At 39.0% G+C, this 14102-nt stretch overlaps 2 protein-coding genes across 5 annotated transcripts; one reads left to right on the top strand and one right to left on the bottom strand.

Moving 5' to 3' along the window:
- Positions 1–4057: 4057 nt before the first annotated feature.
- Positions 4058–8844, bottom strand: LOC127943080 (uncharacterized). 4 transcript variants are annotated; one of them, XM_052539222.1, is made up of 7 exons: positions 8576–8844; positions 8362–8506; positions 7957–8145; positions 7773–7878; positions 7123–7577; positions 6819–7030; positions 4058–5800 (listed from the first exon to the last, which is right to left on the bottom strand). In XM_052539222.1, exons 3-7 carry the CDS (start codon positions 8138–8140, stop codon positions 5084–5086), a joined length of 1674 nt encoding a protein of 557 aa, XP_052395182.1. In that variant the 5' UTR covers positions 8141–8145; positions 8362–8506; positions 8576–8844; the 3' UTR covers positions 4058–5083. The 4 variants fall into 4 exon arrangements, with proteins under 4 accessions (XP_052395182.1, XP_052395183.1, XP_052395184.1 ...); XM_052539223.1 differs by having other exon boundaries at positions 8395–8506; XM_052539224.1 differs by having other exon boundaries at positions 7957–8142; positions 8395–8506.
- Positions 8845–10128: 1284 nt separating this feature from the next.
- LOC127943082 (glycerophosphodiester phosphodiesterase 1) lies at positions 10129–13981 on the top strand. Its single transcript, XM_052539225.1, has 6 exons — positions 10129–10721; positions 11488–11663; positions 11766–11871; positions 11995–12087; positions 12176–12387; positions 13167–13981. The coding sequence occupies exons 1-6, from the start codon at positions 10455–10457 to the stop codon at positions 13312–13314; spliced, it is 1002 nt and encodes a 333-aa protein (XP_052395185.1). The 5' UTR covers positions 10129–10454; the 3' UTR covers positions 13315–13981.
- Positions 13982–14102: the final 121 nt, after the last annotated feature.

Below are 14102 nucleotides of genomic sequence, written 5' to 3'. Positions count from 1 at the left end.
TGAGTAATTATATGAAATAAATTTAAACCAGACCAAATAAGGCAATATCTACCAAATAGAGCAGTTGCTATCTTTAAGATCATTCTTCCATGAAAAAGAATGAGAGACATACATTGAAAAAAAAAAAAGGAAGGCAAAACCAGGAATAAATGTTTGGATTCTCTCAAAAATAGAAGTTTTGGATCTTAAAAGAAGACTCCCAAGTGAAAATCCAAGGGAAAATGGTGTTCCGCCAATTTGAGGGGTCCGACAGGCGGTGTGAAAAGGGCTTTACTGATGCAGATGGGGAATGAAGGCTAGTTTTATCAGAACTAATCACACAGAAGAACTAATGTAGCTCAAACTGCTGAAAATGCTGGCCCTGATACAAAGCTGTAAGAACTCTGTGTATGGGGCCACGAAAGCAGCCAAGAGTACCCATGATTCGAAAGATTCAATAAACCTGTGTATGAATGGGGAATCTACTATATTTCCAGCATATGGAACAGGTAAAAAAATTACAGTACAAGACAAAGTAGGTACAAATTTATAACCTCTATCCATTGTTACTATGACACCTGTCATTGACAACAGACTGGATCTTTTTCAAGAACAACTGTAGACAGAAACATCAGCGTTTGCAGGTGTCTGTGACCGTTCCGAAACCTTTATTTTCTTTTGTGGTGTATTCTGTTTCTCATGGTTGATATATGTCCGTACAGTGCATCTGGTGTTCAGCAGGGCTCAGGGAAATGCTAGTGCATGAAAGCTGTCAGCAGGAGCCGTTTTTCACCCGGCTCATAACTCGATCCACCCTTGAGAGTCATTCATTGCCTTGCATGCGTGTCACAAAACAATCCCTGTATCTTGGGGGAAACTGTAAAATCCTATCTAAGAACCGTTTCCACGTCCCGCCTGTGATTATGGGCCTTGTATATTTAAGCAAAGCAGGCAGTCAAGCCAACACTAATGTTTAGAAAGCCTCCAAATGTCCAGTACGCATTATTAACGGCTTTTCAATCGTCTGCTACACAATACATGAATGGTGTCTTGGTGTGTAAGTCTTGTTTGTGCGATTTAGTCACGGATTATTCATCGTTAGTCGACTTGGAGCTGGAGTTTGTGTGCCCCTCGAGGCCTCCACTCTTTGCCCTTCACCTGTGTGTGGTAATGAAGGAATGGGGGACGTCCCAGAAGAGATGCCAAGCTGCAATCACGGTACATGCCTGCCTGATGTAAACACTTTCCTTTCTTTGTTATCCAAACTGTTTCCTCCGCACAGCGCGAGGCATGTTTCTAATTATAGTCCAGCAGAGAGACGCAGCGGGCTCCCGTCAACATGTGATTCATGGTGCAGGTGACCCAGAGACTGTTTCCTAGAACGTCTGGAGGAAAAGAGCTGGCTGAATTTACTGTCACAGAGGCTCATTCAGACGCCGCTGTGCTAAATCAATGCTGCACTAAAGGCACTACTGTAAACCATATTTTATGTAATTTCATCTAGTAATTGGTGGTGTTTGCAAAGACTAGCATCACTGTTATGACTGCTAATAGTGTTGTAGCGCTAGTGCAAGAAGTATTAAGTGAATCATATTATTTTAGAATTTTTTTTTTTTTTTTTATTGCGGCAACAAAAATTGTTCCAAACAAAACCAGCTATCTGTAGCAACTGTTGTGTTTCCGAACAACACATGGCAATTATTCGTTACTGAATGAATCAGCTGATTTGAACGAATCGGTTGAATAAATGATTCTCTGACTCACATGTTAAGTGATTTGCCAGCCAGCTGGTGGATTTAGTTCGATTTTCATATTCAATTAATTTTTCCATCATATTTCTATATTCAAAATGCTATTTTTAAAACATTACTTTCAACAATATTTATGTAATTGTAACCGTGCCAATTTAGATGCATCTTCTATGCAGTGCAAAGATTCATTTTTTTGTCATTTCATTTGATTGGTAACAGCTCTACATAGTGTCTTAGAACTGTTTTTACTGATTAAATATTAGATTTTTTTAGGCGGTAAATATGGATCTTTTGATTGGGTCTCAACCCCTAAAAGTCTTGGTGTTGGTCTTGACTTGATCTCTGTTAAGATGGTCTTAACTACAACACTACTTACAGATTTGAACAAACCACTAACCTCAAATTTTACCATGGAACTCATCCATGGTACTTGAAATTACGTGGCTTGTTTACTCTGCAGATTATTTTCTAAATGTTTAAATATCAGCTTGACCTGACCGGGTAGACCACCTAAACCTGCTTTGTTTTTCAACAAGGTCAGCTCCTGTAAATAGGTTCAGTCTGGTTCTCTGAAAGTAAATGCTCCATCTGTCACGCCCTTGTTGATTATTTTATTGAAACTGTTCATTGGAGAAAACAAGGGGAAATCCTAACAGACAGGAAGGTTCTCCTTTCATAAAAACGGGACTCAAAATTGCAGTGCCAAAAATATTCAAGCTACAAAACAATGTGAGGGCAAAATATCTGGACGACACATTTGAGCCTCGACGACTCAACCGTGGACAAACAATTGATCGGAGTGATGTCACCGCCACTATTATCGACTGAAAGTATATTCCTGTGATACGTGTAGGGGAATGGAGCCCCCGGTGACAATCACTCTGGAGTCCCAAATATGCACAGGAACTCGCTTTGAGTATGAAATAGCACAGTGGTGAAGTCAGGGCCAAAGCTTGATCTTAGGAAGCTCTTCCCTAATAAACACAGAGGTGGGCGGTCATCATGGGCAGCACGAAATAAAGAAGTCAAATTGGGTTTCTGGAGCACTCCAAGACATAAAAGAGCCATGAAGGTGCCAAAGGTCTTTTCAATACTCGGACGTTTTCTACAGGGAAAATGTCTTTGTTTCTTTGTTTAGGTGGAGCAGCTTGTCTGGTGGTCCGATCTAAGGTGTGTTATATAGTATTGTCTCCTTATGTGCAGGACACACATGCTTAATCAAACACATGGCAGGCTGCTCCCATATTACTAAGAACACATTGACTTTTACATAAATAGCAGGAAGTACTTCAGATCGCTATACGCTTTCAGATGATGTAGTAGGTGTATATGCTGATAAAAGATGACGAATGTGTTTTCTGACATATGTGCTTCCTGCATCTTAAGCACGAGTGGAAGCTTTTTCAGTGTTATAAAAATATATGGGCCTCCGAGAGAAATTCTGAGAAGTAACAGTAGTTTTATTAAAGTTTTATGGCCAAAAGCAGAATTTGTGCCTAACAGCCAAAAGAAAGAGGAATCGATTTTTAGGTTTTTTTGAAGAAAACTCACCATCTAGACCAGGGGTCTCCAGACTCGGTGGTGTCTTCCAGAGTCTTCCAAACACATCTGAACCAGCTAATCAAGAACTTACTTGAAGTGTCCAGGCAGGTGTCTCGAGGCTAAACTCTGCAGGACAGTGGCCCTCCAGGACTGAGTTTGGACAGCCCTGATCTAGACGCTGTTGAACTTCTCCAGAACACGCTAAAACTGATGTTGAACAACAACAACAACAAGTCAAAACAGCCCATCAGCAAGTCTCAATGAATTAGCTAAATGTACTGCGAGTCTATGGTACGCTACAAGTGATTTTAGAGCCCGTTTTAATGTGCAATGCTTTGATTTGGTGAGATGATCTAGTTTTTACTGACATCTACTGTTGAAAAGAGCAATCGCTCCGATGGTGTTCAAACAATTGATGAAACTATTATATTATATTTCATGGATTTAGCAGACAGTTTATCTGAAGCAAATACCGTTTGAGCTACTGAAGCCTATTATATTGTATCTATATTGTATATACTCCTGGGACCCAGGCACCCATGACTCTTAGGGAAATATGATCATGTTTTGTAAGTATCATTTAAATCTGGCTAATTGTTTGTCTTAATACATATCTCAGAAAAATGTTATGGGGTTTCAAATTGGAATTGGACTTTTAGTCGTGAAACAGGGCATACATGTCTTCTGTAGAGGACACCAGGACAATCATCATGTAATTTACATCACAGATAAATTATAGATCAAATGTTACTATGAAATATGAGATATTCCCTCAAAAACGTTGCTAAGTTATTACTCCCTTTATTACCCTTATTTATATGAATTTTTTTTCATAATGGCTTGCCCCATGTACACATTAATATGAATATTAGATGCGATGTATAGATACACTGTACAGACATTTTATGCACATATTCCATAAAGTACAGTAGTGTATGAAAACATTCGGTTACATCTTGGACTCTCATTCTGACGGCACCCATTCACTGCAGAGGATCAGTTAGTGAACAAGTGATGCAATGCAACATTTCTCCAAATCTGTTCTGATAAAGAAACAAACTCATCTACATCTTAGATGGCCGGATTTGTCGCCGGATTGGCTGTTTGGTAACTCATGTGGTCACATTAACCCGAGTCAGCCAATCAGAAACTAAAACAGGAACAGGTGGGCTTCAAAGTGGAAATCTTTCACTTACTGGGCCACTTTGTGAAAATGATGCTGCCAGTCTTATAAATATGTAAAGTCACTGACTGGACTTAATTCATGTCACTTATATGTAGTAAATACACTTTATTTAGAATACACTTTAATTAGAGGAAATGATGACAGTCTTCATTCTGTTTTCCTTCTCAGTCAGGGGTGCATGCACACTTTCAAGGGCATACTAGAAGACATCCTTAAAAGGAACCTGGCCAATGGACATCTGTGATTGCAGTTGCACATTTTCATAGAAAACATTCAGATATGTCACTGTGATGCAGTGAATAATTCATAAAAGTGCTGTCAGTTCAGATTTGTTTGTCCATAGAGAGTGGCTTTATAACTAAGTGAAACATGGTAATTTTACATTTGTACATGAGGTTATTGTATTGTTCCCACCCAACCAATCAAAACAGCAAATATGACAAAGACGGTCTCAATAGAAGATGTTTTTTCTGTTTTCTAACACCGTAAACATCTGAAATGGGTCACTGAGGCGTAAAATGTAGCTAAAGCTTTGGCCACAGTAATAGTGAAGTGAAACCATGGCTTGTATAGAATCATGCTCTTATTTTACATTCAGCACAGTGTTTATTTGCTACGGTTTGCTTTAGAGATGCTCAGTCTTCACATGAGTATCACATCCCAGACACTTTTTGCAATCTTCCTCATGCAGTTTCTTGAAACCTATATTCATGTCTCTTATTGCTTTCCTATAGGTTTCATACGAACACGGAATTGCACTTTTGCCTTTAAAGTCTTTATACATCATCATGACGGTTACATCGCTTGATAAATATCGCCTGCTTTCAGCGTGTTCACATTTCCGGTCACTGTTGGTTGGATTGAATGATTCAATGTGTCGGTGAATTGGCGACAGATCTATTTTATTGGGAGGTGGGTGTCGCCCTCTGCGGTCCGGAGGAGGAACAGCGCTGGACGTGTTGCCCGTCACGCTGACAATCATGCTGTCGTTTTTCGGATGGTATCCCAGTGTGGTTAGGTAGAATGTTTTGCAAACATCTTGAGGTTGCCCGAGACTGTTATTTAGATGATACTGAAAAGTCTTGTTGCGTCGACTGGGACCTCCCGTCGTGAGACGCGTTTTCAATGATTGGGTCACGGAGTGAAATGCAAAAGCCCATTTGTCGTGGTGTGACATGTCTTGATAGGCATCAAATATTGCTTTTCTCCGAGAATGCGGGATCTTCTCCGTACATTTCTTTCCACATTTAGGACCACAGGGTTTGCCCATCTTTTGTGCCCGTTGATCTCCTTTTTGTACGGGACAGGATTCTTCATCTTCTCCACTCCCTCGGTCTGTTTCCTGTTTCATAGAATTGACTTTGAAAGTGCAGAGCACACGGTTTGTTGATAACCGTTATGAAGCGATTCAGATCTCACTGAATCTGATAAATCTAGCACTGGTTAATACTGATATTAGACTTATCAAATGAGATCAATTATTTACATTTTTACAAACCTTTTTTTGTAAAAAAGTTTGTTTTAGATTAATCACACATAGGGGTGGGTGAAATGACCAAAATCTTATATCGCAATACGAGTCATTCTATTTCACGATATAATTATTTTTGCTTTAAATAAGGTCTTTGTGTTATCTAACTTTTCGATACAATAGAAATTGCATAATTCTTGCCACCAGTGTCAATATCACAAAAAACTCGCTTAAATACAAAAAAACAAAACAAACATACAATCAGCGATTAAAAAAAGAATAAGCAAAAAATTGCAAGCAACAGGACAAAAAAAGAACAAATAAATAAGAAATTCTACATACAATGTATAAGATAATCAAAAAAATCATTTATAAAACACTGTGTATTCTTTACAGTGTAAATTAAATATATATTTCTTCTTATTAAAGTTATAAAAGCGATTTAGCGGTCCCTTTAAGAGCTACCCTGATCTAATATACATTTTTCTTTTTTGTTAAGCTATTTTCTTTCACTTAAGACCTAAATTACGATGAGTTATTGACAATACTTGCAAAGACAGGCATTTTGACACTTACAAGTGTGTGCATTTAACCTCTCAACGCCAATAAAGTGGCCAAAATAACCCAGTTCAATACAGTCTCTCAGACAGTGCGTGCTTATAACGAAATGAGCTCTCTTTTGCTTTCATTCACACTTTTTTAAACCACGAAGCCTAAAATGTGTGCAAATGATATGTTTTCGTGACCATGTAGTCTCTACCAGTTAATCGTGTCTACCGGTATACTGCCCACCCCTAATAACACAAACCATTTCATTATAACAGTAATTACAATCAGGCTTATAAGTGATAACAGTAGGCAACTACGATTACCTGACACGGTTACCTACCACTTTACATCTCGTTTCCGGACAGGAACGAAGATCACTTTCCAGGGAAGTGACTGACTTGAGATCTTCCATCGGAAACCGTTTTGGACTTAAATGGTTAGGCTCTGTGATCTCACGGACACTGTTGGCTTTGAGATCTTGCACCATCCTTATAATGCTCCTCTGCTGCTCCATAAGAATCTCTTGTTTAGTTATAATGTCATGGAGAAGTGCTGAAAGAACAAACACGGGAATTGCAAGGTTTAGCACACCACCCATGCTTGTGAGCAGTGAATAAATGTTCGAAAACAGAAAGGAGTCTTACATGTTATGAATGGGTCACAGCTCGAGAGCGCTTTTCTCTGGGCTCTGAGTGTTTCATGATGCTGTGGGAACTGTGCCGCCGGTTCGGGAGACTGTACAGTCGTGTCCTGTGGCCATGTCAGTTCACTCTTATGTTCTGTGGCGTCTCGAGAAGCTCTGGCTGAACTTCTTGCTTGCCTTGCTTGAGTTTTTTCATGCCACTCAGAGTTATCTGGACTTCTCTCAAACAAGGATGGTCTTGAAGTTTGTGCAACCTGTGTCACAACCGGGGACTTTTGATGCCAAACAGAGGGCTGTGTTTGTCTTTGTCCTAGAGGACTTGGTTGTAGCTCATCAGAAGATGAACGAATCCTTTTGGATAGTGGCTGTATTTGAGAGGCTTGTGGCAAATTGTGTTTTAGGGGTGTGGTAGCCTCCTCATCACTGTTATAATCATCCAGTAGGCGCCTGTTTCGTCTTTAGGGAAGGCAAGAAATGTAATAATTAATGCATTTGATGAAGTAAGGGTAGTATGTTAAATATTCAGTGACATATTCACTATTTGCAGTTGTGAAGTAATGTTAAAGAAGTGTGCATTTTATTTTTTTTAACTGCACAATGAAACAAGGACCTGTTAGACAGATCTGCATTATATAAAACACACAATCTTACTTTATTTTTCGGTTTGGAGGCCTCCGGGAGTCGGGCTCAGCCTCAGACTGGAGATCGGTCTGCTGTTCTGCAAGAGGCAGCTTCCGGCATGCTTCGCTGTAATTATCTATGAAAGACAGAATTAACAAATCTGAACAATCCACAAAGTTGTTTACCGGTTAAGCTTTGTAGGATGTATACATACTTGCAGTATACATAATTGTAACTTTATAGGCAGACCAAGACTCCTGGGGTTGCTCCAAACACTTGGCCGCTCTCTGAATTCGTTCCCCCTCGTACGGAGGCCATAAACACACACCATTCTTCACCCAGATTACAGGCACAACCTCCACTTCTTCAGTGCCAGCAAAGCTGACAATGTGGTACATGACTTCTGCAAAAAAAAAAAAAAAAAAAAAACACAAATGTGATATAAAAGCAAATACATAAAACCAATTGTGACTCTTAGATGTCATATACTTGTGTAGATTGCCTCCAAACAAGCTTTCTTTCTTGGCATACTCCCCATAAACAACAAACTTTAAAGCTTTAAACGAAACAATGTTTTCTACCTGAACAACAACATTGTTAATCTCAATACAATTATCACCTTCTGAAGTTTTAATGACCACATCATCCTTACTTAAAGGATGTGAGCACTCTTGTCACATCCAGAATAGCCATAATGAGATTTAATGCATCTGACAAGGGCTCCAGCAGGAGCATCACCGTCCGTCAACCGAGGGAACACAATCCTGCAAAACACCCAGAACGGTAACTCGCTGCAGAAGAATGGGTTAACAAAATAAAAAATGTAAACTTACGTTTTTAAGTATTAAAGTTCCAAAAGACAAAGCGAAAGACCGAATCAGAATCACACCTCCAGACTGTTGGTAAATATTAACCCAATAGTAGCGGCTGGCTAACTGCTACGCAACTTCCGGATCCTCTGGCATTTGTCACGAAGTGCACTCTGGGAAAAGTAGTCCTTTTTTGTAAAGCAGATTTAACTGGCAAATCAACTACTATTTGCAAGATGCACTGCCAACTACGTCATATACAATAAATTTGAACCGATAAACAGCACACACATCTTACAAAAGTCTGTTTAATTTAATTCACATTCGTGCCAGAGATCTTTTATTTACTCTTCGGGTAATCACAACTTTTATTTTCTTCTTCTGAAGGACCAAACTCCAGTCATCTCTTTGGCTTTTTTTTTTTTTTTTTTTTTTTTTTTTTTAAAGAAACTGATTTCTCTAATCAAAACAGATCAAAGCAGTTAAAACTTATAGATCAAGAAATCGGTTTCTTGAATGTTAAATGTAATAAGCGGTGTAACTATTTCAATTAATTTATAAATGTAATTGATTACATTTGATTGCGTTTCTAATTTTCTATCTAATATTCTCAACTGTTAAAATGTTACCGTTTAAAATTATTTATTAAAATTATTTATAGAATTTAACAATAGAAGTTGAAACCGTCAACTTCTATTGGTCACAGAGCTTATTCTCTGCAGCAATCCAAAAGCCAATAGAATTTTTTTATTAATTTTTTTAGTTAAGGAACAACAGTGATGCACTTCGAGGTTGGCCTACAAAAATAAATCATAATATGTGATTCTCTACACCATTTTTCATGAATGTTAAATAAACTTTAACAAACCATCTTTATTTGTCACCTTTAAATGACAAAAAAAAAAAAAACTTCCAGTGGCCTATGTATGTACACAATAATACATATAATATAAAATATATTAATATCAACAGTTTATGCAGTTTGGAACACACCATCTCAAAGTCAGTTATATTTCAAAATAAAAGTCACTATTGTTATCGCAATAAAAAACACTTTTCTATACTTTTGAAATTCCAAAAAAAAAAACAATAAAGGAGACAATCCTTGTATGAACTCAGTTTAAAAGGCATTTGCAAATCGTGTTCTAGGCAGCTGAGACATATTACTTACGAAAAAAACACTCAAAACAAATGGCCAAAATAAGTTCTTAAAATGTACTAAAATGAGCCGTTAATGCAGTTTTGAACGAACTAACCCTGTCCAGTGCTTCTGTAAAGCTGAACACTTCATAATAAAAGGAGTTGCAATGAAAAAAAATAAAAATAAAAAAAAAACTTGTCAAATGTAATGTTCTTTGTTTTTTAATCTAAAAATAATAATTTATAAAATAATTTGTGCGTGAGAGAGAGAAATTTACTTATATTAGCCATTTATTTATATTATTTAATCAATGGGAGCTTTCCACCAAGACATCGCATCGGATAGTTATTTTATATTATAGATCTTGAGCTCTAAGCTCATCAGGCAGGCTAAACAGGTTTCGGCAAGATACGACAGTTAGTATAAATCCTTTAATTTAGGATGTCATTAATATCAGTTAACGCTGTTTATTGTGTCGAGGCCGTCAGCAGTAAAACTGGTCACGCGAGCGATTTCACAATGCATCCGTGATGTCATTAATAGAGTTTTCATGACAGTTCTTAAATGCAAGTCGGTCTGACATACAGCTGAAGGACAATGAATGACTCGGGACCGTACACTGCGGTGTCAACATTTTGATGACACCCGATGCGGATTTCATCTGTTCATCTTGCATAGCTCGAGTAGCTGACCGTTGATCCTCCATGTTGATTGATCACCGATTGATTAGTTGCAGTCATAGTGTAGTTTCGTTTTCTCATCATGCTTCATTTAGGAGATGAGCTCACGCTGTTCTCTGTCGTCTTCATCGTGGTTCTGCTGGGAACCAGAAGCGCCGTCTGGCCCGCGGTGCTCACGGGCTCTCTCTACCTCTTTATGGTGATGTTCCGGTTCCCCCAGGTCCCCTCCAGCCGGGCCAGACAGGTGCTCCGGCCCGGGTCTAGAGTGTTGTCGGGCGGCGTGTCAGCGGTAGCGCACCGCGGTGGAGGACACGACGCTCCGGAGAACACCATAGCTGCTATACGAGCGGTGAATAGTATACTGCATTATTTATTGTCGATTATATCTTTATTTAATTTTTTTATATATATATATCTCTTGGCAGTATTCATTTAAAGCAACTGCATGTTTATTTTTAAAGACCACACATAAACAGCACCGATGTTCGATTCGTGAAGGAGTCGGATCTTTTCAGTGAATCGGTTCAGCTGATTTAAATTAATGGTTTTACAATGAATCAAATAGAGCGGTTCATTGGCTGATTGAACAGAGAATTGTTTCTTTCAAACATGTCCGACTCGTGATGAACCGAAAGCAGAGGAGTGTTGTAAATGCAAATATGCATGCAAATCTAGATTATTTACAAAACAAAATTTGCACTTATGCGTTTGTCAGATGCTTTTTTATTTTACCAAAGCGACTTACAATACAGGAGCACGAAGCCAACAATATTCAAAGTATACAATGTATAATTTAAATTATATAAAATGTGTTGCATTTATGAGGCCAAGTTTTAAAAATGTGTATATAACTTTAAACTTTTATTTACTTGCGTACTTCCATTTGTTCCATTTAATTATTTAATGTATATTATTTTACTGCACACTGAATGTTATATAAATGTCTATTTTCGTTTCTTTCTCTCTTTAAATCACCATCACATGTTTTTTAACCTCAAAAGCTAATTTCTTGTATTTTTCAAACATTGTGCAAGCATTGCATTAGCTGTGGTTTTAAATCTCACACCAGTCACTGGTTTCTTCCTCTTACAATAACTCTCATTTCTGAGTGACAGGCGAGTGAGAATGGAGCCACGGGTGTGGAGCTGGACCTGGAGTTCACGGCTGATGGGGTTCCCATACTGATGCACGATGACACTGTGGACCGAACTACCAACGGATCAGGACCACTGAGCAAGCTGCTCTTCTCTGAACTGCGCACACTGGACCCAGCAGCCAAACACAGATTCAGGTTAGATGGGAAGAAAGACAGCCTCGTTTCATGCATAGAGAGTAAATAATTAAAAACAAAGTTAAAGACAGCAGGTGGCATGTTTTTGTTGGTTGCGAGCAGTGAGCGTTTCCGTGGTGAGAGGGTTCCAACGCTGCAGGAGGCAGTAGAGGAATGCATCAAGCGCCAGTTGATCATCTACTTTGACGTCAAAGGTCATCCAGATGAGGTACTATCGACTGACAATGGTCCATTCTGTGCACCACAATCTTGATCCACAGGTTCTGATCTTTAATGATTCTTGCATTGGGAATCCAAAACATTAATGCTTTCATGTATCGGTTATCCACAGGCAGCTAAAACACTGAAAGAATTATTCCGGAAGTATCCAGTGCTCTACAACACAAGCATCGTCTGCTCATTTGAGCCCAAAGTCATCTATAGGGTAACACAATCCAGTCCGACTGCATTTGCTCTTTTTTTTTTAAACAATTCTACACTAATATAAAAGTGTATTGGCTGATCTTTTCCAGATGCGACAGGCGGATCAGAATGTGGTGACCGCACTGACCCATCGGCCGTGGAGTCTGAGTCGGTTGGGCGACGGGACGCACCGGTTCTCATCCGCATGGAAGCACCACTGGATGCAGGTGCTGGACGTGCTCCTGGACTGGGCTCATCATCACCTGCTGTGGAACCTGTGTGGGGTCTCCGCCTTCCTGGTGCAGAAGAACTTCATCTCGCCGTGAGTCACCATGACGTTATTGCTACTTATAGTTTATTATTGTGAAGTCATGTCATTATGTGTATTACATTAACGCAAGGCGTAAAATAAATAGTGCATATCTGCCAGTTACAGAAAAGCAACCACTTCATTTAACTTAATCCCCTTTCACACTGCGATTCCGGAAAATACACAGGTGATGTGTCCTGGCAATTGTTCCCGGGTCGCTAGATCTTGCACTTTCACACTGCCAGTGATTTTCCAGAATATTTGTGTGCATTCACAAACAACCCGTAAAGGTCCCGTAAAGACATGTAATGTACTGACGTGTAATGTAAGAGTCTTAAACGCTAGGCACGTTAACTTTCACTGAAGCTAGCGAACGATCTCAGCTTCAGCGCGGATTCATGACAGTGTGCACATTGTTTTTTGTTGTGAACGTTGATCTGACTCCAAAACACCTGGTAAAAGAGTTGCACGATAACACGAGTCATCACTACGACACCCTTTATGGCATTGGTTCTGGGTTTTGTTCACACAACACTCATTCTGGACTGAACACGGTAATGTTACTAGGTCCCCGACCCGAGATCAATTCCGAGACATGTTTGCATTCACACAGAAGGCGACCCGGCAATGTTCCGGTTATTTTCCGGGTCAAACGTGCAGTGTGAATGGGGCTATAGAAATGAATCCAGCTGTATCTGTGTAGGAACATTCAAAGCTGATCTAGTCATCAGCGCCACCTATAGTACATAAGTGTGTATTGCACTTTTAAACAGTCACTGTTCTTTCAACAGGGACTATGTGCAGTACTGGGCAGTCCGAGGTGTAGAGGTGGTGGGCTGGACGGTGAACACGGCTGTAGAGAAGCAGTACTACCAGCAACTACTGAAGATCAACTACATCACTGACAGTCTCATAGAGGACTGTGAACCTCACTACTGAAAGCCACATTGTACAATCACTGGTTCACTAATTCAAGCAACTAAACTATTCTGCTTCCCTTCAAATATTAAAATATGCGTTTTTAATGAATTGTTTTGATTAAGGAAGCATGCTGTAGAGACTTGAAATTTACAGGGTTACAAAATGCTTTCATTGTTATAATATTGGAGATATCAACGTTCGAATGTACTGTACACACCCACTCAGGTGAGCCAATTTGACTGTATAGATATATCATTGTATTATTTCCATTTTAATGGCATTATTGAAGAAGGTAATTTACTATACCTACTTTTCTTTTATTGCTACTTAAATTGTGTAGAAATGGAGCATTCAAAAAAAAATGCTTAAGCTACAGAATGTATGTCTTTTCTCACCTTCATGTAATTAGCTGTGTATACCTTGCTATTTGGGTTTAATTCATGCTTACAAGTCTGGTACTGATAGCTAATTGACAGGTTACACATAAAACCAGATTTCTGTAGTTATATACTGTAACAGGGGGTCAATACATTTATAATCTGAGCAACAGGTCTTGATCTGAGGCAAGATCTGAGGCAGCTACCAAACGTTGGACACATAATACTAATTCAGGTTTATTTGAAAGTGGCATGTTCCTGTTTTATCTGGTGGTTATGCTTGAATAAAATACAATTCTTAATTAACAGCCATTTTGTCCCAGTAGTTGCATCTCAAGGACTGTTGTACAACAGTGGTTGTGTAACAGACGGGTTTTCCTCTCTTCTCTCTGGTTATATTTAATCCTATTGGTTTAAAGAGAGTGAAAG

The sequence above is a fragment of the Carassius gibelio genome, chromosome A22, assembly GCF_023724105.1.
Source record: "Carassius gibelio isolate Cgi1373 ecotype wild population from Czech Republic chromosome A22, carGib1.2-hapl.c, whole genome shotgun sequence".
Classification (NCBI taxonomy): Eukaryota; Metazoa; Chordata; class Actinopteri; order Cypriniformes; family Cyprinidae; genus Carassius; species Carassius gibelio.
This window is presented reverse-complemented; position numbering and strand designations above follow the sequence as displayed.